This window comes from Camelina sativa, chromosome 17 (genome assembly GCF_030686135.1).
Source record: "Camelina sativa cultivar CO46 ecotype springtype chromosome 17, ASM3068613v1".
NCBI lineage: Eukaryota > Viridiplantae > Streptophyta > Magnoliopsida > Brassicales > Brassicaceae > Camelina > Camelina sativa.
In genome coordinates, this window is record NC_141896.1 from 3,675,837 (window position 1) to 3,698,087 (window position 22,251).

General features: G+C 38.6%; 3 protein-coding genes, 1 long non-coding RNA gene and 3 pseudogenes across 5 annotated transcripts; 5 read left to right on the forward strand and 2 right to left on the reverse strand.

Moving 5' to 3' along the window:
* Positions 1–3,858: 3,858 nt before the first annotated feature.
* Positions 3,859–5,496, reverse strand: LOC147923299 (uncharacterized). The gene has a single exon (XM_087495224.1). The coding sequence runs from the start codon at positions 5,494–5,496 to the stop codon at positions 3,859–3,861; it is 1,638 nt and encodes a 545-aa protein (XP_087351350.1).
* A 536-nt stretch (positions 5,497–6,032) lies between these two features.
* LOC104759133 (disease resistance protein RBA1 pseudogene) lies at positions 6,033–7,031 on the forward strand (annotated as a pseudogene).
* A 1,455-nt stretch (positions 7,032–8,486) lies between these two features.
* LOC147923300 (uncharacterized) lies at positions 8,487–8,846 on the forward strand. Its single transcript, XR_015586949.1, has 3 exons — positions 8,487–8,515; positions 8,596–8,702; positions 8,803–8,846. It is a non-coding gene; the product is annotated as an uncharacterized LOC147923300 (long non-coding RNA).
* A 347-nt stretch (positions 8,847–9,193) lies between these two features.
* Positions 9,194–10,437, forward strand: LOC104759134 (protein TIC 20-IV, chloroplastic-like). The gene is made up of 3 exons (XM_010482098.2): positions 9,194–9,316; positions 9,655–9,776; positions 9,856–10,437. Exons 1-3 carry the CDS (start codon positions 9,261–9,263, stop codon positions 10,284–10,286), a joined length of 609 nt encoding a protein of 202 aa, XP_010480400.1. The 5' UTR covers positions 9,194–9,260; the 3' UTR covers positions 10,287–10,437.
* Positions 10,296–11,095, forward strand: LOC104759135 (glutathione S-transferase U17 pseudogene; annotated as a pseudogene).
* Positions 11,096–11,817: 722 nt separating this feature from the next.
* Positions 11,818–12,882, forward strand: LOC147923301 (protein TIC 20-IV, chloroplastic-like). Its single transcript, XM_087495225.1, has 3 exons — positions 11,818–11,873; positions 12,236–12,357; positions 12,437–12,882. The coding sequence occupies exons 1-3, from the start codon at positions 11,818–11,820 to the stop codon at positions 12,880–12,882; spliced, it is 624 nt and encodes a 207-aa protein (XP_087351351.1).
* Positions 12,883–17,451: 4,569 nt separating this feature from the next.
* On the reverse strand, positions 17,452–22,140 carry LOC104755165 (zinc finger CCCH domain-containing protein 5-like; annotated as a pseudogene). The gene is made up of 12 exons (XR_015586754.1): positions 21,932–22,140; positions 21,740–21,822; positions 21,641–21,648; positions 21,099–21,430; positions 20,782–20,940; positions 20,558–20,692; positions 20,302–20,460; positions 19,474–19,566; positions 19,115–19,215; positions 18,953–19,027; positions 18,658–18,869; positions 17,452–18,533 (listed from the first exon to the last, which is right to left on the reverse strand). The product of XR_015586754.1 is annotated as a zinc finger CCCH domain-containing protein 5-like (transcript).
* Between the last annotated feature and the right edge of the window lie 111 nt (positions 22,141–22,251).

The window sequence follows — 22,251 nt, forward strand, 5'->3', positions numbered from 1 at the left end:
TCCGATGAGATACATTTTTACAAAAGAAGGACGTTATTTCTATATTATATACTTTTTTTTTTTTTTTGAAAATTTGTGAATTTTCATTGAAGAAAAGGATTGTAGGGTACTACAATAATTGATATACATAATAGGCCTTGCCAAACAAAATTAGAAAAGCAAGGGCTAATTGAAGAAAACACGAGTGTACAAAATTACTCGTTACAGGTGCTTCAACTATTGTTCCAGAAGATCCTTGAAGTTTTTCCGATGACCCTTTGCGAGAATGGCGTCTCTGACTTGTCTATCCAGAACCTTGAATTGTATATGTACTGGTGTGAAGTCGTTATTGTGCAGCCGGTTATTCCTTTCATTCCACAAGGTGTAAATAACAGCTTGTGCAACTAGCCTCCTTAATGTTTGAGTAGATATAGCGTCTGAACAATCCAACCAAGCCAAAAGAGCTTCCCACGTTTGAAACACAAAGGGTCTGTACCCTAGCCGTTTTGTAACCTCAGCCCATAACACCTCACTATAGTCACAATGAAGGAATAGATGGTCCCTGGTTTCAGGATAGAGCCTGCATATGCAACAAGAAGTATCGATCTGCATTCCCCAGGTCGCCAATCGAGTTCTCGTTGGGAGTCGGTCTAGATGGGTGATCCACAGAAGAAACACATGCCTTGGGATAGCTCCTTTGTACCAGACTTGCTTTGACCAGGTTACGGCCCCTTGTCTGTTTCGGAGAACCTCCCAGGTTTTCTGAATATTGAAAGTGCTTGATCGCTCACCTTCAATTTGCCAGAGGAAAGAGTCCGGTTCAGTTGTCGAAGCTGGAAGCGGCACTGTTGTTAAGTGAATGTGTAGTTGCTCTGCTTGTGGCGATCGAGCTGGTCTTAGCCTCCATGACCTCGGAGAGCATGCCATGGCTACAGAACAGTGTAAAGGAATCCCAGTTTGACTTGGTCCCGTTGGTCCCAGGAAGTTGATGAGCAGCCCAAACGGCGTCCACCAATCATGCCAAAAGCTTACCTGTTTCCCATTTCCCACCTCAGATCGTAAGAACCGACTTGCCAGGGGACGCAGTTGCAGAAGTGTTTTCCACGTCCAGGATGTCTGTTTCTTAACATCTATCAGCCAAAAGACCCCATCTTTGATCTTATTATTTCTTAGCCATTTTGCCCAAAGCGAGTCTTCTGCAGAGAACAGCCTCCAAGTCAACTTAAGACAGAGGACTTTATTCCACAATGAGAAGCATCGTAGACCCAGACCTCCTTCCTCCTTAGGTAGACATATCAATTTCCAGGCTACTTTTGCGTGGGGTTTCTTTGTAATATCCCCAGACCAAAGAAATCTAGCGCATAGGCTCTCCACTTGTCTGATGCAGGCTTTTGGTAAAATAAACGCTGATGCCCAGAAATTTATCGTACCATATATAACTGTTGAAATCAACTCCCTTCTCCCCGCATATGAGAGTGCTCTGGCGGACCAACTAGTAAATCTCGAGGTAATCTTGTCAATCAGTGGCCCATAGTCTGCTACACGCAGCTTCCTGTGCATAAGCGGCAAGCCCAGATATCTGATAGGGAGTGAACCGAAGCTGAATCCAAGGGAAGCAATCCTATTGGTTTCAGTTTGGTTCACTCCTGCAACAAACAGATCCGTCTTTGTCTTATTCATAGAGAGTCCAGAGATATCAGCAAAACCTTGGAGAGCCCGTGTGATGTTATCCAAGGAGTCTTTTTGACCATCAAAGAAGATCATGATGTCATCCGCGAAGGCCAGGTGGGTTACTTGAGGGTTTTCAGCGTTAGGATGATGACCAATGAGACCTCTGTTGTATGAGCTGTTTAGGATTTGCGTGAAAACCTCTATAGCCAGAGTAAACAGGTAGGGAGATATGGCGTCACCTTGTCGAAGACCTTTTGCACCCCTAAAGAAGCCACATGATTCACCATTGATAGAGACTGAGAAACGAGGAGTCGTGATGCATTCAGTGATGAGTCTGACAAAATGCCCAGGGAAGTTCAGTGCCTTCAGCGTATTGATAATGAACTCCCAGTTAACAGAGTCGAAAGCCTTTTTGAGGTCCACTTTAAGCATTCCCCTTGGAGAGATATTCTTCTGATTATATCCTTGAACCAGTTTCGTAGCTAATAGCACATTTTCAACCAAGAGGCGACCCGGGATGAATGCAGACTGGGTGTTGGCGATGAGCTCAGACAGAACCGTCTTTAGCCTGTTAGCCAGAAGCTTTGATTCTACTTTGTATATCGTATTGCAGCAGGTAATTGGTCTAAAGTCTGACATCCGTGAAGCATTTTGCGATTTTGGGATGAGTGTGAGAATGGTAGAGTTCCATTGCTTGAGGATACAACCGGAATTGAAGCATTCCAAAACCGCAGATATGAGATCAGATCCAACAACTTCCCAGTGAGCTGTGAAGAATTCTACAGGGTAGCCATCTGGTCCAGGGGCCTTGTTTTTCGGAAGGGAAAAGACCACTGTTTTGATCTCCTCTGGCGTTACGGGAGCAGAAAGGACTTGTAAGGCCTGTACAGAGCATCTCTGAGGAAGAAGCTGCCGGAGCTCCTCAACAGAAAGGGGTGTTGCGTTTGATCCGGAGCCTAGGGTATTCTGAAAGAACTCAACAGCTAAGTTCTGGATACCTACCTTTGTGTCGACGATACGGTCAGTTTCGTCAGTGAGAAAGAGGATTTGATTCTGAGCTTGTCTAGATAACACCACCCTGTGAAAGAACTTTGAATTCTTGTGACCCTCTTCAAGCCAACAAATCCTTGATTTCTGTCTTAAATAAGTCTCCTCTGCTTTTGCCAATAAACACCAGGTTTGATGTGCTTGTTTTTCTCTTTGCATTGCTTGGTCCGATGGATCACTTAGCAGGATTTGCTGACAGGCAAGAAGATCCTCATAAGCTTGGAGCACTCTCTTTTCCAAGTCTGAGTAGTTATTTTTCCTGAAATCACTGATAGCTGCTTTGAGTTCTTTCAGCTTCTTCGAGAATTTCAGCATTCTTGAGCAATCAAAGTTTAGAGCTGTCCACCATGACTGGATAAGGGGTGCAAAATCCGGGTGTTGATTCAACATGGTCAGGAATTTGAAAGGCAAATTGATCTTCGGCTTGTTGATATCTAGAAAGAGACAACAAGGGCTGTGGTCTGAGAAGCCTGGTTCCCCAAAAACTCCCAGAGATTGCGGAAAAGCAGACATCCAGTCGCCATTTACCAAGATACGGTCCAACTTCTTCGTGATCACACCGGAGTCTTGCTTGTTTGACCATGTGTATGTGTTACCACAATACGGGAGGTCAGAGAGGTATGAGTTGACTAGGGCTTGACTCATTTCTCGCATTGCTCTGGTGTACGTATTGAAGAGTGGATTTGAGTGTTCGTGGGGATGCAGGACTTGATTGAAGTCCCCAAGAACAGTCCAAGGTTTGTTCAGAAGCTCAGGTGAGGCTGCAAGAGTTTGAATTTCTGACCACAGAAGCTTCCTCTCTTCACCACTGCTCGAAGACGCATAAACAATAGATACAACTATCTCCCTCTGCATAAAAGGCAACTGCACCAAACAGACAATCATCTGAAGTGATTTAGACAAAATTTGCACCTTTACCGTAGGATGCCAGATTACCCAGATCTTCCCAAGGTCTGAGTAGTCGTTATTATCCGCAAAACACCAACCCGGAGCCACAGAAGAACAAAAACGATGGGTTTTCTCCGGTCTTACATGAGTTTCTATTACACCGCCAAAAAGAGGTTTATGAACCTTTAGCCATTTTCTTAGGCTTCTCCGCTTTACAGGGTCGTTTAGGCCTCTTACATTACGACAAAAAATATCCATAAATGAAATATTGGGTTAGAGGTTTAAGGGGCCTCCAGCCCTTACTCGAGAGTCCTTCTTCTTCCTCAGCCGCTTGGAGATGACCTTGAGGAAGCGGTCAGAGTCCTCATCAGGATTGTCATCATCTCCGGAAATAGAGTCATTATCTGACAGTTCCCCCTCCTCTCTAACCAACTTCTCACTTGGTGACAGAAGAGAGAATAGGCTTGCAGTGAAGTCAACACAGAGTTTACCTTCATCAAGGTTCAGCTGATAGTCTTTGGAGATCTTCTGAGGAAGATAGTTGTTCTCCTTACTAGAGTGTAACTTTCTGTTACTTGGTTCGCCAGCAAGAGCCTCAGCTTGTCGTGGCTTGTTCAGTACATGACTCGAGGGAGGTACTGAGGTCGCAGATATGGCTTTGACTTTGTTTGCAGCAGAGGGTACGGCATTTACTTCGACAATAGGCAGTTGACTCTGAATAGGTGTCTTACCAGCTTGTTTTTCTTTCTTTGCTCTAGGGCAATTCGCCGTGGAATGCTTGACCGAGCCGCAGAGCGTACATAAGGGTGGGGCACTTGTACAGCGGGATACAGTGTGGCTTACTTTTTTGCAATGACTACATAGAGACGGCAGCCATGGGCTAGATACTTGGATTCGTTTAATCTGTCCGGATTCGAACCTTGCATTAACAGCTTCTGGCAGAGGCTTGCGAGGGTCGATAACAGTGTAGACTTTAGCGACTTCTATGTTAGTTAGCTTTTCTGTGTGCGGGTGAAGATATACCGGATGTCCAACTAATCCTGCAATGTGTTCGAGCCCTTCCCTGTTGAAGAATTCAAGAGGAACTCCACGAAATTCAAGCCAAACCGGAACCAGGGTCAGTTCAGGCTTTCTTGGGGTGATGTCTGGGGTCCACTTGGCTACGAACATTGTCTGCCCGTCCACCTGCCAGAGACTTTGGCTGAGTATTCTCCTCCGCGCATTCGGACAAGGAACCCTAAACAGAAACGAGTGCCCTTCCAGTTTTGAGACTGTTATGTCTCGACGCTGTTTGCTCCAAATCCCATTTACTATAGCATGGACTGCACCTCTAGCAGGGGGTTCTTCGTAGAACTGCCCTAATATGAAGCTATCCCATGCCTTCTTATTCTTTTCAATGACCGAATTTGGGATAGTAACACATACTTCACCAGATTCAAGCGTGTAAGGGGTACCTTTCTTCTCAAGCTGAATCGAGTTACCGGCAACCAAAGCCTTCCAGGATTGGTCGTCACTAGTGCGGGGAGCTCCAGGAGGTGGAACTGCCCTGGTCGGATCTGAGGCGGTGACAGTTTGCGCTTCATCTACACCCAGATTTGCAGTCGGAGGTACAGTTGCCAAAACGTTGGTCACTGTAGCTTCGTTTCTAGATTTTGGGGATCTAGGGATTTCGATTGCCGCAACTTTATCCACCAGGTTGTTGGATTTGCAGGAACCAATTGTTTTATCTTTGGCTGACTCATTATTGATGCCAGGCAATTCAATTACCGGAGAGCAGATGGAAGTTTCCCCAGCTGAGTTTGGAGATTCAGGCGGGGCAGATGAAGAGGATTGCGATTGAGAGGAGGCAGGATGGGCGGATCCAGTGGAGATATCGCCGGAGGGTTTCTTTTTGTGTTTGCTTTTGCCCATGAGGGGCGGTGACGGCCTACGCCGAAATCGACGCAGGTGATTGGAGAAAGACGAAGATTGCGTTTTGGGAGAGAAAGTCAGAGAAAAGTCTTTAATTAGCAATGGCTCTTTATTATTTCTTTTTCTTCTATATTATATACTTATAAGAGTAGGCCGCTTGTGTTGTGGTGACGACAATATATACATAACAAACGTTCTTTCTATACATCGAGTTTGGTTGCTCTTCCAATACCCACTCAATAAAATATAAGATAGACGACTTTTTTTGTTATTCCAAATATTGCTCTATCAAAATTGGATAGGTAGAGATTTACAGCTCAATTGCCTGCCTAGTCATGCTTATATAGAAGAAAATAAGAAATGCACGAGGCATGCTTGTGCTGTGGCCCTTGAGGCACGAGACTTCCACAGTGCTCAATTCTTCTTTCTTGGGATCAAAGGTATATATATTGTTTTTTTTTAAAAAAAAAAACATAATTTATATTTCTATACTCAAACCTTACGGCATTACTTATATATATACAACATGCAACTGAATGGAACAACCCAACAAGGCAACCGTTCTTCATTGCTCAAACTCAAATTTCAGTTTCACCAACATGAAAAAGTCGTGTAAAAGCAAGATACCAACATGGAATACCTTATCTCGTCTCCTCCATGACCACAAACACACGCACTCCCATAACCAAGTGTTCATCAATTTCCGCGGAAAGGAGCTACGCTGCAGCTTCGTGAGCCACCTTGTTGACGCCTTTAAAAGACATGGAATCAACTTCTTCATAGACAAAGACGAACAGAAGGGGACACACCGCAAGCATCTCTTTGCGAGGATCAAACAGTCGAGGATGGCTCTGACTATATTCTCAAAAAGGTACGCAGAGTCACGCTGGTGCCTGAACGAGCTAGCCAAGATAAAGAAAAGAGCTGGTAAACGCAAACTACAAGTGGTTCCCATCTTCTTCAAGGTGAAGGCAGAGTCTGTAAGATACCAAAAAGCTGAATTCGGTCGTAACTTCTGGAGGTTAGCTAAGAATTCAAGTGGTGAACAAATCAAGACATGGAAGGAAGCTTTGGAGTCTGTCTCTGACAAGATGGGCTTGTCATTACGCGACAACAGGTACGTACAATATTACTGTTTATCCTTAATAATAATCTGATGCGACATGTTTCATGCTTCTCTGTCTAATCTGCCATGAAACTGGTCCATACTGTGAATGTAAGAGTCTGATGTCTAAAGAGTCTTCATAGTTCATATTAATGTAACTGTTGATTTGTAACTCATTTTTTTAGTACATAGCACCATAAAATAACATCTTTCACTGATTCGATAACTTTCACTTTTGTAATATCGTTTCCTTCCGTGAAACTATATATGCAGACTAATCTATATATGTTATATACTTTGCAGCTCTGAGGCGGATTTTATAGAGGAGATTGTTAAAGAGGTTAAAAGAGTTGTCGCCGTCTAGAAAATAGAAGACCATATTCCTTCAACCTTCCCCGTAGAAACAGAAACGATTTACTCAGAGGATTGAATTCAGTTAAAAGTATTGTACAATTAATAAATTGCTCTTCTCCATTTTCATTTATGGTGTGTGTCAAGTACTAGGACTACGAATTTTGCGTTAATGTTGGTAGCTAGACCACATTTCATTGCTGTAAATTATCGTATATTATGTTATTCTAATAAAATAATTTGTATCTTGGGATAAATCTCTCAAACGAAATGATCCGGATGTGAATGCTCAAGTACTAGACAGCAAGTTGGTTAACAATACTGGTATACAATGTACAAGTGTGTACAACAAGAATATCAATATTAACAACTACAAACATAGAGAGATAGTTCTCCAAAAAACTATCCTCCCTCACAGTCTCATAATGACTGATCTACAAACAAGAACCAACATAACAACTTCAACAAATGCTGATACACTTTATAGACAATCCCAATCGCTTGTGTTACAAGTTTAGCCGCCTCACAATTCTTCACACGTGCCTTCCACTCTTCCACTCTTCTCTGCTTCAGCTGTGTGCCTTCTTCTTCGAAAGTACACTCAATGCAACTTATCTAGGCACAAAGATGAGAGGGCTATCATATATACAACTATACAAATTAAGTACATCACATTATTAGTAATGAAATTGGATAGTGGCCAAACCTTGTAGATACTCAAAAGTTAAGGGCCAACTCACCAACACAATACTAAATGCTTAATGATTTTAAAATCTACTACATGCCACATGAATCCATATTCCACTTGATAAAGTGAAACATACAATTTGAAACATTATAGATTCCAACTCTAATCAAAGCTTATAAAAACATTGAAAAAAATGAAATAAAGGAGAGAACTATAGAGCTCTTTCCGAGTATTACCTATTTGGTCGTACGTATCTAGGAACAAAGAGTCGGATGTTAGCTGTTCCGGTGATCTTTTGAAGCTCTGTAAATCTCATTAACTAGTGATTTGTAAGAGGCCAAGTCAGCTACAATCCCTATCTCAGGCCTCAGACCTCTAAGAATCATCCCATCAACTATCTTCCTTGCAGCCACCAAATCCCCGTTCTTGCAAAAGCCATTTACTAAAGTATTATATAGAACAAGATCAGGCTGAAGACCCCTACTTAACATCTTCTCATAACTTTCTTTCATCAAATCAATCCGTCCACTCCTACTATGACCATGAATCAAAGTAGTGAAAATAACATCATCAAAGAGTTCGGCTGGCATCCATGATTAGGCATTTTTTCCAAAATGTCAATAGCTCTCCCAAGCAAACCTTTTCTACACAAGAAATTAATCAAGATATTGAAAGTGACAACACTTGGTGAAAAGCCTTTACGAAGCATATCAGCAAGAAGCTTCTCTGCGTCCATCCATCTCCCGGTACTACACATACTCCTCAGGATTATGTTATGTGTAATAACATTTGGTTGACATCCAGAAGACGGCATGTCATTCAAAAACTTAATCGCCTCATCCAACATTTGCTTATGGGACGATGCTAAGATAAAGGTACGAGAGAAGCAAATTGCCATCCCACTTGCTGTATACAAAAATAGATTTGTGACACACTTAAATGAGTTAATATGCAGATGATGGCTGAGGTTGAAAGTTGGCCTTATAGCTTTGTGGCATCAGAGGAATATCCAAAGTCTGAAGAACGTGGCACGGCCCGTGGTAGATTACTTATCCGTGACAGGTATTAGTGTTATTTTGTTTCCTCATTTCCTGGTTCGTTCTTTATTTTGTGTTGCTTCTGTAATTTGATTCTTAAAATGTTAAAATTGATTTTTGTATAGGTTCATAAGCAATGATCTGATTTCAGCAGCAGGTTCTTATGTGGATTTGGCTCCACCAGGTGATTTCTTCCTACTCCATTCTTAATTATTTGAAAATAAGCAACAAAAAAAAGAAGAATGGTTGAAAGGTGTCCAATCAGGGATACCAATTTTGGGCGGTAGGGGATGAGGCTGGCTATATGCATACCATTGGACATGCTCTAATAGAGAACGTGCGCCTGGCGAGTATAATCTATATGTATATACCATTGGACATGCTCTCTAATGGCCCTCTTCCGATCCAGCGTACAAACGCTTTCGTCTACATTTCCTTTTTTGCGGCCCATTTATTTTAGGGCTCCGAGTTTGGACAAATGACCTACCCTATATATAATATATATTTCAGTTCAATCTTTTTAGCTTTGAAGAAAATAAAAAAAACCCTTAAGGCCTCGAAAGCTCGAGCCGCCGAGTAAATTATGCAGGGTTTGGCGACTTCCACCGATCGTGTCTCCCTTTCATTCTTCGTTCAAAGGTTCTATTCTTCTCTTTTGTTTTTTATTTTCTGCTTCTTCAGTTAATTATAATGAAAGTTTGCTTCTTCTTTTCGTCATTATGATTAATGTTTGCATCAGTTGTTTTTTTGGTATTTTTCATCGGCTTTGCCATATACAAATTTATTCATTTATAATATAAAGGTGTTTTTTTTATAAACAAAATATATAAAAGGTGTTGCGACAAATTAGTTAGGGTTCGGACTCGGGGATAATATCTATATGTGTTCCCACTAGTTAGGAGAAAATCCTCAGTTACGTTGAATCAGTCTTTTTTTTAATTAATTAATATATTGGTGCGTTTTGCATATTTTTGCAGGAATCATGAGAGTCCATTGCTAAAGAAACACTTGAAACCAACTAGAGCGTGCGTCTCCAATGTTGTTGGTTCATTTCCAACATCAAGAATCTCAAGACAGATACAGATTGTTCCACTTCTAGGTACTAGCATATGATTATTTATTAATGTTTCGTGCTTGTTTGATAGCACCGCAAACTCTAATTTCTAGAATATATGCAGCAAATCACTTTGCATCTTCATCATCGTCTACCCATATACTTGTCCTTGACCGGAGAATACCAAGGCGTGTGAGAGCATCTGAAGACGAAAACTCAATCACCCCAATAGCAGCAAACGGATTGCAAAACAGGTTGTTCATGGTATATTGCTGCCTAGGCTTCATATGGATGGTGAAGAACGAACTTTTGCCTCGTTACTTTAGGTTTCACATGACTATGGGATTGCTTCTAGATGCATGCGAATTCGTCCCTTGGATTAATATCAATGGAAGGTTAATTAGGATGTATTACACGATGCTGGTGATGGGTTTTACTTTCATACACCTCCTTGGTGACTTTATATATTGGTGGTCTTTGCCCATACTCGTCTTCTGTGGCGTTGTTGTGGTAATAATATCGAAAGAACTTTGTACGTTATTAGGATTCTTATGATGGTTAAGGATGTATCCTTATGAATGGTGTATAGTTTCACGCACCTCCTTGTTGACTTTATATTATGGTGAGCTTTGCATCACCTAAAACGTTTTTTACAATAATTTTTCTAGCTATCCTTCAATAAAATCCTTTTTTATACCTCTAAAAATCTATTTAGTGAAATGGTCTTAACGTTAAATTATTGTTTCAAATTAGGTTGTTATCCTATTGTGTGTGTTAGCAAGGTCCAAAACCCGATCCTCATAATATCTTTGTTATCTTCCTGAATTCCATAAAAGATGTGAACTTTGTTTTAAAAATTAATAGAGAGAATTCTTTGCGACTAGTTTCACTTTCAGGTCGATGTAAAAGTTGGTAAATTTGTTGTGGAGTCTCCCCGGTTCGGAAACTGCCTAACTAATGTTGTTGCCTACCCAAAATCTGTAAACCCATGAACCGGTTTAGTTAATTGACAGAACATTTTGGAATCCTCAATAATGAAATATTGAGTAACTTTCTATTTAAAAGCTGAAGGAGAAGGGAATGCGCTTCTGGAGAAGGCGTTCATCGATTACAGCAAAGGAAAACCGTTCTTCAACGGTGACAACATCAGTTACCTCGACATCTTCCTCGGGAGCTTCTTGGCTTGGTTGAGAGTCACCGAGTTAGCAGCTAGCCATAAACTTCTTGATGATGAGGCCAAGACACCTTCTTTATGCAAATGGGCTGAGCTATTCTGTAACGGTCCCGCTGTAAAACCTGTCATGCCTGAGACTGCAAAGCTCGCTGAATTCGCAAAGAAGATCTTTGCCAAGTCGCAGGCCTAAGTTGCTGATGAAATAGTTTTTATTTTTTATTTGTGGGTTGAGATCTTGCAAGAATAATTTAAGAGTGGCACTGTTTTGTAAATGGCTTTATAACCTTAGTGTGCTAGGGTTATGTTGAACGTTACGTTTTTATAATTGTATCAGGCTTGGTCCATAACTTTTCCTTTTCTTATTTTGAATGACAATAAATGATACTATTTCTTAAGAAATTAATAAAGAAGAAGATGTTCATAGTACTCATCTATGGTGTGAGTTCCGAATGAGGGTATAGGCATGAAAGGCGCTTGCGTTGGATCAAACAAAAAACAGAACTTCTCTTCTCTTCCCGTTCTCGTACTTCCACTGAAAAGCCATGATTAAACCCTAATCCATCAAGTTTTAGTTGCTTAGAAGGGCTATGTTATAAATTTTGAACCCAAATGAATTTGATCGGATTACTCATTTTAACACCAACATTACCAGAGCATCGTTTAAGGCTTTAAGCTTTATTGCGTTCATATTATTAAGCTTTTCGTCTATTTTTTCCTTTTTTTGCGGCCCATTTAATTTAGGGCTCCGAGTTTGGACAACGACCTGTGCTCTTGTGTCTTTAGGGTTTGTATATATATATATATATATATATATATATATATATATATATATATATTTCAATCCAATCTTTTTAGCTTTGAAAAATTAAGAAAACCCTTAAGGCCTCGAAAGCTCGAGCCGCCGAGTAAATTATGCAGGGTTTGGCGACTTTCACGGATCGTGTCTCCCTTTCATTCTTCGTTCCGAGGTTTTATTCGTCTCTTTTGATTTTTATTTTCTGCTTCTTCAGTTGATTGTAATTAAGGTTTGCTTCTTCTTTTCGTCATTGTATGCATCAGTTGATTTTTGGTATTTCTCATCGGATTTGTAATATATACATATTTATTCATATATAATATAAAGGTGTTTTTTTAAAACCAAAATAGTAGTATATAAAAGGTGTTGCGACAAAATAATTAGGGTTCGAACTCGGTACTATATTTATATTCCCACTAGTTATGACCATACATCACTATATATCTTAAATTATTGAGAAAGGAAAAATCCTCAGTTACGTTGAATCAGTCTTTAATTAATTAATACATTTGTGTGTTTTGCATATTTTTGCAGGAATCATCAGAGTCCATGGCTAAAGAAACACTTGAAACCAACTAGAGCGTGCGTCTCCAATGTTGTTGGTTCATTTCCAACATCAAGAATCTCAAGACAGATACAGATTGTTCCACTTCTAGGTATTAGCATATGATTATTTACTAATGTTTCGTGCTTGTTTGATAGCACCGCAAACTCTAATATCTAGAATATATGCAGCAAATCACTTTGCATCTTCATCATCGTCTACCCATATCTTTTTCCTTGACCGGAGAATACCAAGGCGTGTGAGAGCATCTGAAGATGAAAACTCAATCACCCCAATAGCAGCAAACAGACTGCAAAATAGGTTGTTCATGGTCTATTGCTGCCTAGGCTTCATGTGGATGGTGAAGAAAGAATTTTTGCCTCATTACTTTAGGTTTCACATGATTATGGGATTGCTTCTAGATGCATGCGAATTCGTCCCTTGGATCGTCCCTTGGATTGACAACAATGGAAAGACATTTAGGATGTATTACACGATGCTGGTGATGGGTTTTAGTTGTGCACTCATCCTTGTTGACATATTATGGTGGGCTTCCCCTAAAATCTTCTGTATTTTTTATGGTTTGGCATTGTTATTTACAGAACTTTGTAAGGTTTTAGGATTATATATATCGTGATGGTTAAGGATGTATGCTGATGATTGTGTCTAGTTGCACACACATCCTTGACTTTATTGTCAATATTGCCGGCTTAAGACAAAAAAATTTATTTTTTAAAAAGGCTATTTAATATTTCAAAAATCACTAAAAATTATTATACCCTCTCTATTAGAACAGATATGTTTTAATATTGTACTAGTAGTTAATCCGCTATGCGTGGGTTGTAAACTAATTTTATGAAAAAAGATTTTTAATGACTGTTTTTTTTAATGAAATTCTGTTTTTCCATCTATACTTACAATATGATCAATATCAGGATATGCTAATTCTGAAATAGGTAGTAAGACTTATCAATGTTAGATATTTTTTCATGTAGTTAAACGGTATTTGAGACATGGTGCGTCTCTCGCTGTCACTTGCTGTGGTGCTAGACTCCCACAATTGCATGCTCAGTTCTGTTTATGTGCATGTCTCATTTTATCAAGGAACCGGGAAGACAAAGCTAGGATGTCATATATTTAAAAGAATTAATCAATAAAGTATATAACGAATATCAGAGGGAGTATTAAAAGTCAATTATGCACCACAACTGAAGAACTGAGATGTCATTGCTAAGGTCAATTATGCATCACAATTGAGGAGGTGAAATGGCATTGCTCTGGTCCAAGTTGGTGTTATGAACAAACGCTAGGCATATAATTTCTCACTGAAAATCAGAGTAAACACATGCTTCAAAGTACTATATTGATGGTATAAGGGATCTGGAGTTACTCTTTCCGCAAGGAAATTATTATATATGTAATTAAGTTTGAAAGCCCATTTCATGGAAAAAACAAAGATATGAAACCAATTACAGAGTAAATATGTAGTATTTTCTCTGCTTCTACTTCTGCAAGACGAATATACGCTTGTGGTTCACCTCATTTATGCGAAAAAGAAGAGCATGAAAATTTCAATAGTGTTAATTAAGACGAAATTTTATATTGCGATGCGATAGAGTAGGTACATAGATGCAAGGAAGATATCATATATTTTTTGAATTCCGATAGTTTTTTTAAACTTTTTTTTTTCATAAGCATAAATCAATTATTATAGATTTTAGAATATGACTATGTTTTGATTTTTCTCATTTTTATGTCAACTCTATCCCCGTATGAGCAATGAGCACTTACCTTTCAGATGTTTTTTTTTTTTTCTTTTTTTTTTTTTTTGCGGATGCTGGAAACCAATTATGATGGTGTCTATACGTGTATGGAAAAGTTATCCCTCTCTCTTCTCCGAGCTGAAATCAAGTATACGTCATTGTTAGTGTCTAAAAGTAACAGGTTGTTTCTCGTATTAAAAAATGTGTGTTAGTACTGGATTGAAACGGGAAAAACAAAACATCAAATATGAGATTTGTTCTTTCAGTCATGGTTCTAACCGGTCAGTTTTTTGTACTTCAAACCTTTTATCTAGGAGTCCCTCCGAATACTTATTATTCCTGACATCAAGAGATATGTTATCGCTTAAAATCATTACACATAAGCAAATTAAATAAGCAAATGACCAAAGCAATGATGAATTATTTTACTATGTTATCGTTTATTTTTCAAGAAATGATAAATCAAAATCGTCCAAATAAACATGGAAAACAAACAACGTTGCAACGTTGCAAGGTTTCAACGAAGAAAAATGGAGATTCTCATTAAGTCTAATTAAACGTTTCAGCTTTCTACCATTCCTTCAATAACTCTTAAAAGCAAGACTCTCCACATCTCTCAGGAAAGTTAATCGTCATAAGTTGACTCCCGTAACTCCGTAAGTACATCGATAAATATGAAACTACCTTTTACTCTTTCCAGGGTTTATGTTCCTATCAAATCTCAACAACCACCTCGCCATCAAAATTAAGATCACCCTCCGGAATCATCGGAGATCTACTTTGCATCGTCTACCGATCCGAAAGATCGCTTGACTAACAAAATGCAAGATAATCATAATTCACCATATTAGAGAAATAATTGAAGGAACAGTAGTCATACCATTCGATGTTCTTCGATGGTTCTTCAAGCACATAAAATGTGTTTGATTTCTCAATCGTAATCCTAACATCAGCACAGTTTTTCTTATTTGTTGCATGCTCTGTCGTCTAACAACCGCTAATAAATACTTCAATAGAAGATGAAAGTGACTGAACGGCCGGTGAAACTTTCTCTATATTGTCCGCCAGGGGGCACAATGGCTGTAGCCATACCATTTAGAAACAAAAAGTGAAATAATTCAAAAATCTAATGAAGTAAAAAACCGATCAACTTCCATCATTTGGTGAGAAAGATGAGGTTCTTATAAGGAGTTAGTATAGTAAAGCTATATATGTAATTACTAACTCCTTATTCCTTATTAGTTCTAAGAAAAACACTACCTGATTTTGTGTTTCATTGTTGTTTGCTTTTGGGGATTTGATTTCTATTGAAAGCCAAAACTGATTATGTTGAGGAGGGGGAGAAAAATTGTAATGATGTACTTACGGGAGATGTGGAGAGAATCTTGCTTATGAGATCCTAACACGATGAACTTATAAAAGAGTAACCAGGAAAAGATTAAAAAAAAACTGAAACGATTAAAATTCATGGGAAACCGCACTTTTAAATTGGTTTATAATCCTAATTCATGATGTTAAAATGTGTCGATAATGTTTTGATTGTTTGCTAACGTGGAAATTTGGGAGTAATCTATATATACATTTTCCAAGTACATTTAGCAAATAAATCCTGAAGTTGCCACATATTTACAAGACTGTCATTGGCATTAATTCTTAATTTGTTTTTCATTTAATTAATTAATATTAAGTTTTTATTTTTGAAAACAAGATTTCTCCACCTAAATAACTTTCCAAAACAATTGGAACAACTCACCTTAACATTAAGTATTAATTTTATAATTTATTTAATTAATACTAATTTTCAATTTTACAAAACAATATTTTCTCTATACACAAATTTCCTAAATAATCGGTCTAACCAAAAAATAAATTGATTTTTGAACTTGGAGGAGGATCCGTGGCCGATATTTTTGATCTCAACGCATTGATTTCCTCCTAAAATATATCTTCAAAATCAAAAATAAAATATATCATTCAAAAAAACTAACGGTATGATTTTAAAAGGTAACAAACATATTTACCATTCAATTTGATATCTTATTCAAAGAATAACAATAAAATATAAAAGATATTGCTTGCTCACAGATTTACTTTTATTTTGTATTACATATTTAAAAATAATTTTTATTTTAACGGGTTTCATATGATGAGTTTTTGCGGATTAAAAATCTTTGAATATGTTGCCTGATCCGCCTAGCATGGTGGGTTTGGAATATAGAACCAACACTAAAACTATTAGTATATCTCATATATACTATAGATTTGTAATCATAGTTTTGAAAATAAACTTATAAATTATTTAATATATGAACACAAAATATTACACATACTATAACACATTCTTAATATTCCAAAAAAAAAAAAAAAACACATAAAAATATAAACTAACTACTATATAGGCATATACCTTTGTTTAATTCTAGAAAACAAAACAAATCTAGAATTTTATATTTTATCTAATAACAAATTTAATGTAATTAGGTTATAAACTTTATAAAACGTAAGAAGAAAAAAAATTCTAAACAAAATTGTAAATTAATTAGACAAAAAGTAATTAATTAAAAATTTGAAGACTAAATAAATTAGAAATTATTATTTTAAAATACAATAATTTAGTCCCGCGGTGTACCGCGGGTGAAATTTTAGTTTAGAAATATAAGCTGACATGGACAAATTGTACCATTTATTAGTAGTAAGTAATTATTGTTAATTATTTTTGTCTTATTTCTCACACTTGTAATTTTTCAATAATTATAATTACTTCTAAGAGTATATTAAATGCTTCGTATTTCTTCTTCTTTTTTTGGTAGAGAATGCTTCATATTCTCATGCATGTATTAACTACTCCCTCTGTCTCACAAAGATTGAAGTTTAGTATTTTACACACATATTAAGACAGAGAGAATATATGATTTATTTTTCTAATACTTTTTCACTTTCCCACCTTCCCACTTTTACACTCCATACACTCTACAACATCAGTAATCATTAAAACAAAAATTTATTAAAAATATTCAAAACATCAATCTTGTTGGGACAAAGAAAATTCTCTAAAACTTCAATCTTTGTGAGACAGAGGGAGTAATTTTTTGGAAAAAGTAAAAACATTTATTAATTATTTAAATTATAAAATAAAAATGCATTAAAGAAAATCAAAGGCATCCTTTGTGATCCTAATACAAACAACAAACGTCTCTAATACAGAGGACTACCATTTTATGCATTATTTTGTCACATACATTTTTGTTTTGGACCGTTTTGTTCATATATTATTTTTTTTTTTTGAAAGTCTTTTGTTTATATAAATCCGATCCTCGTAATATCTACATGTTATCTTCCGGCATTCCATAAATCAAGATGTGAACTTTGTTTTAAAAATTAAAAGAGAGAATTCTTCAGTTCTTTCTCTGGTTCACTCGCAGCGACTAGTATCACTTCAGTTATTTTCACTGTTCAACATAACTAAATTCGATTTTCACCCCGACTCTTTCAACTTTTTAAGTTATAAAAACTAAAATATTTACAGATGAGAAATTAAGATATGACGAGAGGCCAACAAAGTCATACGAACATCCGTTATTTGGTTTCGTACTGAGATCATCACACTGGTCTTCTTGACTCTTCTTGACTTCCTCTGATTCCTCCGCAAATTGACGACTCTTGTCGTCTGAGTTTTGTGAGCGTCTTCTTTTTCTATGGCGATGAGGTCTCTCATTGTGTGTTTCTCTATGTGAACTCTCCTCACTTGATAAACCACTCTGACGTTTTCCTTTCCTGCTTCGATCAGAGTCAGGATCTTGGGACTTGTATCTGTGCCTCACTTTGCTTTATCTGACCAACATTCTGTGGGAGGACTAGTCTCTACACTTCTCTTCCTGTCATTTTCTCCGTTAACTCGAAGGTCTGATCCTTTACTCTGATGATGTCTACTCTCAGTTGAATCTTCCTCGTGCGAATATCTTGAGCTGCTTCTTTCATGCCGATGTTTAGACCTTTTCTCTCTGTGACTTATCACAAACTGTATGAACCCTATCATGTTCATGACTCTCCTCTTGATCAGCTGATGACCCTTCCCTACTGTATTTTCTTGAACTCCTGCGCGGTTTCCTGTCCTTTTCATCGTCCATCTGTTCTTCAGCTTCTGAATCTGTCCTTCTTCTGGATTTTCGTTTGTGACCCGTTTCTCTCCTAGCATTGTCATCTCCATCAGGAAAATCATCATCAGAATACCTCCCATGGGTTCTTTTCCTTATCACCCTATGTCCAGGAGAGTGTTCAGACCATCTGCTATCACGATGAAATTTGTCCTTGGCGTACCGTCGCTCTTTATATATCTCCCTCTCTAAACTACCGTCTCTGCTAGGGCTGTCATCTCCATCATGGCAGTTCACGGCATCCCTACTATGTTTTGTCTCCATGAGTACTGTCCCGAGTTTCACCATGATTTTTACGGCTCCAATAGGAAGGCTTAGATCCAACATTCGCACGATCATGGTCCCTTGATATAGATCTTCTTGAAGGTTGCCTGACATGGAAACAAAACACATGAGCATGACGCTGCATAACCAAATTAAGCAGGATATACGCTGATAAATTAGTTAACGATGAGGATCCTCAAAAGCTAGAACCCCAACTATAAAGCTACCTACCTGTGTGAATCTGTTTGTAGATCTGATCTCGAATTATTTAATGACCCTAACAATTCATGCTCGAGGTGCTTTTCATCTGAATAACCAAATAAAGCGGTCATTTTGTGAATCCAGAATCTTGGAGGTGGTTTGTCATGGTCCGCCCATTCGTAGTCTCCACCAGGATTTCGGAAACAATGGATAAAATTGCAAGCAGATCCACGAGAACAAGTCTGTAAAATGGATGAAAATCATGAACTCGCGATAAGCAAAAAGTTTGAATCTCAGATTACGAACCAGATGAAGAGTGTCATACTTTAAGCCTGGACTTCATGTACTCCCCACATATGGCAACTTTCCATCTTGAGATGTTGACAAACTCGCATTTTTCCTGACAAGGATGTGCAATTATCAATGTACCTGTTTACCAGCAAAGTATCACAAATCAAGCCTCCAGAGTCCAGACTAAACAATGTACCTGTTTACCAGCAAAGTATCGACCATTAATGGGCTGGTAAGCAAGAATCTGTAGTGTACGTATACATTGCCCTTCAAGTGGAATGAGCCATTTCTACACACCTGAAATGGATAGAAACTTTGTTTTTGAGAAAAGAAAGGGTAGGAAAAAAGGTCGGAAGACAACACATATCTACCAAACAAGTTTTATTCTCAGACACAGGGTTACATTTGGTCATTTCATGATGAGAAAAGATGCCGGGAACCACTAATTTTCAAAATGGATTGCCTACTGTGGCAGGTTCAAGAACTTACATTCACATTTAGTATATGGCTGATAATGGAAAGAAAAAAAGAGGGAGCAGAATAGAATCAACAAACCTTGAAATTAATAAGTTCTCCATACTTTTGAAATTTTGTATGAACATCTTCATAAAACTCTTCATAACAACGTTCAGCCTCCTCATCTGTATACTGCAAGGAAGCCGGGGGAAAAATAAGAAGAGTAAACTAAAGAAAGTGACTAAAAGCAAGGAAACCAGGTGAAATACAATGCATGTGATCTCCACTCGTTTTAATATCAAGCATACCAGGATAGCTACAGCCTTACTATATTATAACTGCATTAGTCTGTTCAGACACTAATGGCTCAAAGCAGCCAGCACGTATGAAGGACACTATTCTGTTCTTAATTCAGGAAAATCAAGCAACTCCGAGGTATTGAGAATCGTATGAATCATTTGTTACATATCACTCACTCCCACAAGAAAACTAGAAAACACTCAAAGAACAAGATATGAATTACTGACAAACAAGCTACAGTCTCTGGTACTGCTGCTATCACGGTAAGAGAGGGCACAAATAGAAGCCACATTTTCTGTGATCGAGATAACAACCACATAATAGCTAATCTATCAATCAGGTAGGATACAAACAAGTGAACCGCAACTCCAACCCCGTCCAGGTTATAATCATGCACGTCCACTGACCATCAATGTCTGATGTAGGTTAAAGAAGCGGTGACAAGGACTAAAAATAAAAACAAGCAGCATAATTCTGTAAATTCAAGAGCACACAGCAAAACAAAACAAAACAGAAAAGAGGCAGAGGAACTGTGGTCATTTACAATCAGATAATGAAGCTGAAAGTAATACAGAAGAACTAATATCATCAGGATACTAGCATCACGAGAAGACATCGGTTACAGACCTCAAGCCCCTCATCCTGTTCCCAAGCAATACCAGGACCATTGTACATGTTCTTCAAAAGTAATGTGCAAGATTTATTGGGGTAGAAATGAACTCTGGTACAACGCGGCCCAAACCGACAAGCTCCCGTTTTCAATTGAAAAGGACAATGAGCTTTATCCTGGGGACTGAGAGAAACAACAAAGCGAAGTTACTAAAAGAACATAAGAATGGTACCTAAAACTAATACCATCTCAATCAACGAATACAACAGGCACCTGCTCAGTTCCAAAGTTGGGTACTTCTTGCGCAACATTCTCCAAAATCTGTTGCGCAGAACTAACATTCTGATAGTTGCTGGCACAAGCTTCAGTTCCCGGAGGTAGAGGATTTGATGTAGGCCTGTCAGAAATCTGCAAAACAAACTCCACATTGGAACTCTAGAAAAAAAAAAAATCAAAACACTGAAGACGACGGCATGTTCATCTAGATGATGGTTTACCTGGTTTCCATCCACCTGAACTAGGGGCTTCTTTGGAACCCTCACTTTGTTCTTTCTGAGAATGATCTCATTTCCTTGGAATATAATTTCTGGAGGCCTTTCTTCGATATATTCATATTTACCATCCTCATCCTCGCCACACTCATCGTTCCCACTAGCCTGCCAAAAGGGATATGCAATTAAAACTTAAAGATCTTCTACAATGAATTCGGCAGCAACCAAAGTGGGAGCATCAATAAGATATGAGAACTCTAACAGTTCCTCAGCAAACAGCCACGCGATGATGAAGAAATTAACAACAAACAACAAAGCAGTACCTCAAGGTTTCTCAACTCGTCTAGATCCTTCCAACGCCTCGCTTGGCTTCTTCTTCCTCTTAATCTCCATAGCCTCTCTCCAAGCTCTCTCACTCTCCTCGAACTCCTTCTCTCTCAATCGCCTTCAACCTCTCATGTTCCGCCGGATTGTTTAACTTAGCCTCCGTCTCGTCTCTCTCCTTCTCCGCTATCTCCTTCCTCACCTGCTTCCTCTTCAATTTCTTCATCGCTTTTGGCATCTCCTTACGACTCATCTCCGCCGCTTTCTCTTTCCTCTCTTCAAAACCTTCCATCTCCCCCGCCGCTTCTTCGTGTCGTTCCCCTACGTTACGCTACATCTTCCCTGCAACTTGCTCCGCAGAACTTTTCTTCATGAGTCCCTTGTTACAAAGCCCATTAAGCAGCTCCAGAGCTTCCTTTGCCATACCTTCATAAGGTATGCCTTCCTATCAGAATCGTGTATGATGTCTCAGTCGGTTTACACCCTCTATTGATCATATAAACGAAGAAATCGATGGCACGATCCGTTTGCCGAGTCTTACAGAGAGTCCTAGCATTATAGAGTTAAAGGTGACAGCATTTGGCCTAACGCCCATCCGCTCAAACTCATGGAAAAAACTTTATGGCTTCGTCTACTTTACCTTCCCTACTCAAACCACCAACAAGAGAGGAATAGGTGATAGTGTCAGGCTTTAGAACCTCCATGGCTTGCTTAAGTTTCCCACTATCGCAAAGAGAACACAAGATGGTGTTGTAAGTGACAACATCAGGGGAAACACTCATCCTATCGAGAACAGATAAAGCTGTTACTGATCTCCCCAGCTTTACAGTACCCACTAATCATAACATTGTAAGTTATAACATGAGGAACAGCACCAGAGCCTTCAAGAATCTCCAAGATCTTTGCGGCTTTCCTCGTCTTACCCATCCTACAGAACCCGCGGATCAATGTCGTGCAAGGAATGATGTCGGGAACATTACCGTGGTAAACCATGTTCTCCAGAAACTTAAACCCTTCCTCCAATTCACCGGTTCTAACCATCTGACACAAATGGTTGTTACTCTCCACATCTTCCAACACAAAAGACGAATTCGCAGTGGTGTAATGGCCGTTACCGTTACCACTGCTATGCCCAGAGGAAGAATAAGTTTC

What these genes read in the sequence shown, in the direction of transcription:
- LOC147923301 (XM_087495225.1), top strand. Translation starts at nt 11,818, where the DNA reads ATGCAGGGTTTGGCGACTTTCACGGATCGTGTCTCCCTTTCATTCTTC. An exon ending in CTTTCATTCTTCGTTCCGAG is followed by an intron (nt 11,874 to 12,235) that starts GTTTTATTCGTC and finishes ATATTTTTGCAG; the next exon opens with GAATCATCAGAGTCCATGGC. An exon ending in ACAGATTGTTCCACTTCTAG is followed by an intron (nt 12,358 to 12,436) that starts GTATTAGCATAT and finishes GAATATATGCAG; the next exon opens with CAAATCACTTTGCATCTTCA.
- LOC104759134 (XM_010482098.2), top strand. Translation starts at nt 9,261, where the DNA reads ATGCAGGGTTTGGCGACTTCCACCGATCGTGTCTCCCTTTCATTCTTC. An exon ending in CTTTCATTCTTCGTTCAAAG is followed by an intron (nt 9,317 to 9,654) that starts GTTCTATTCTTC and finishes ATATTTTTGCAG; the next exon opens with GAATCATGAGAGTCCATTGC. An exon ending in ACAGATTGTTCCACTTCTAG is followed by an intron (nt 9,777 to 9,855) that starts GTACTAGCATAT and finishes GAATATATGCAG; the next exon opens with CAAATCACTTTGCATCTTCA.
- LOC147923299 (XM_087495224.1), bottom strand. Translation starts at nt 5,496, where the DNA reads ATGGGCAAAAGCAAACACAAAAAGAAACCCTCCGGCGATATCTCCACT.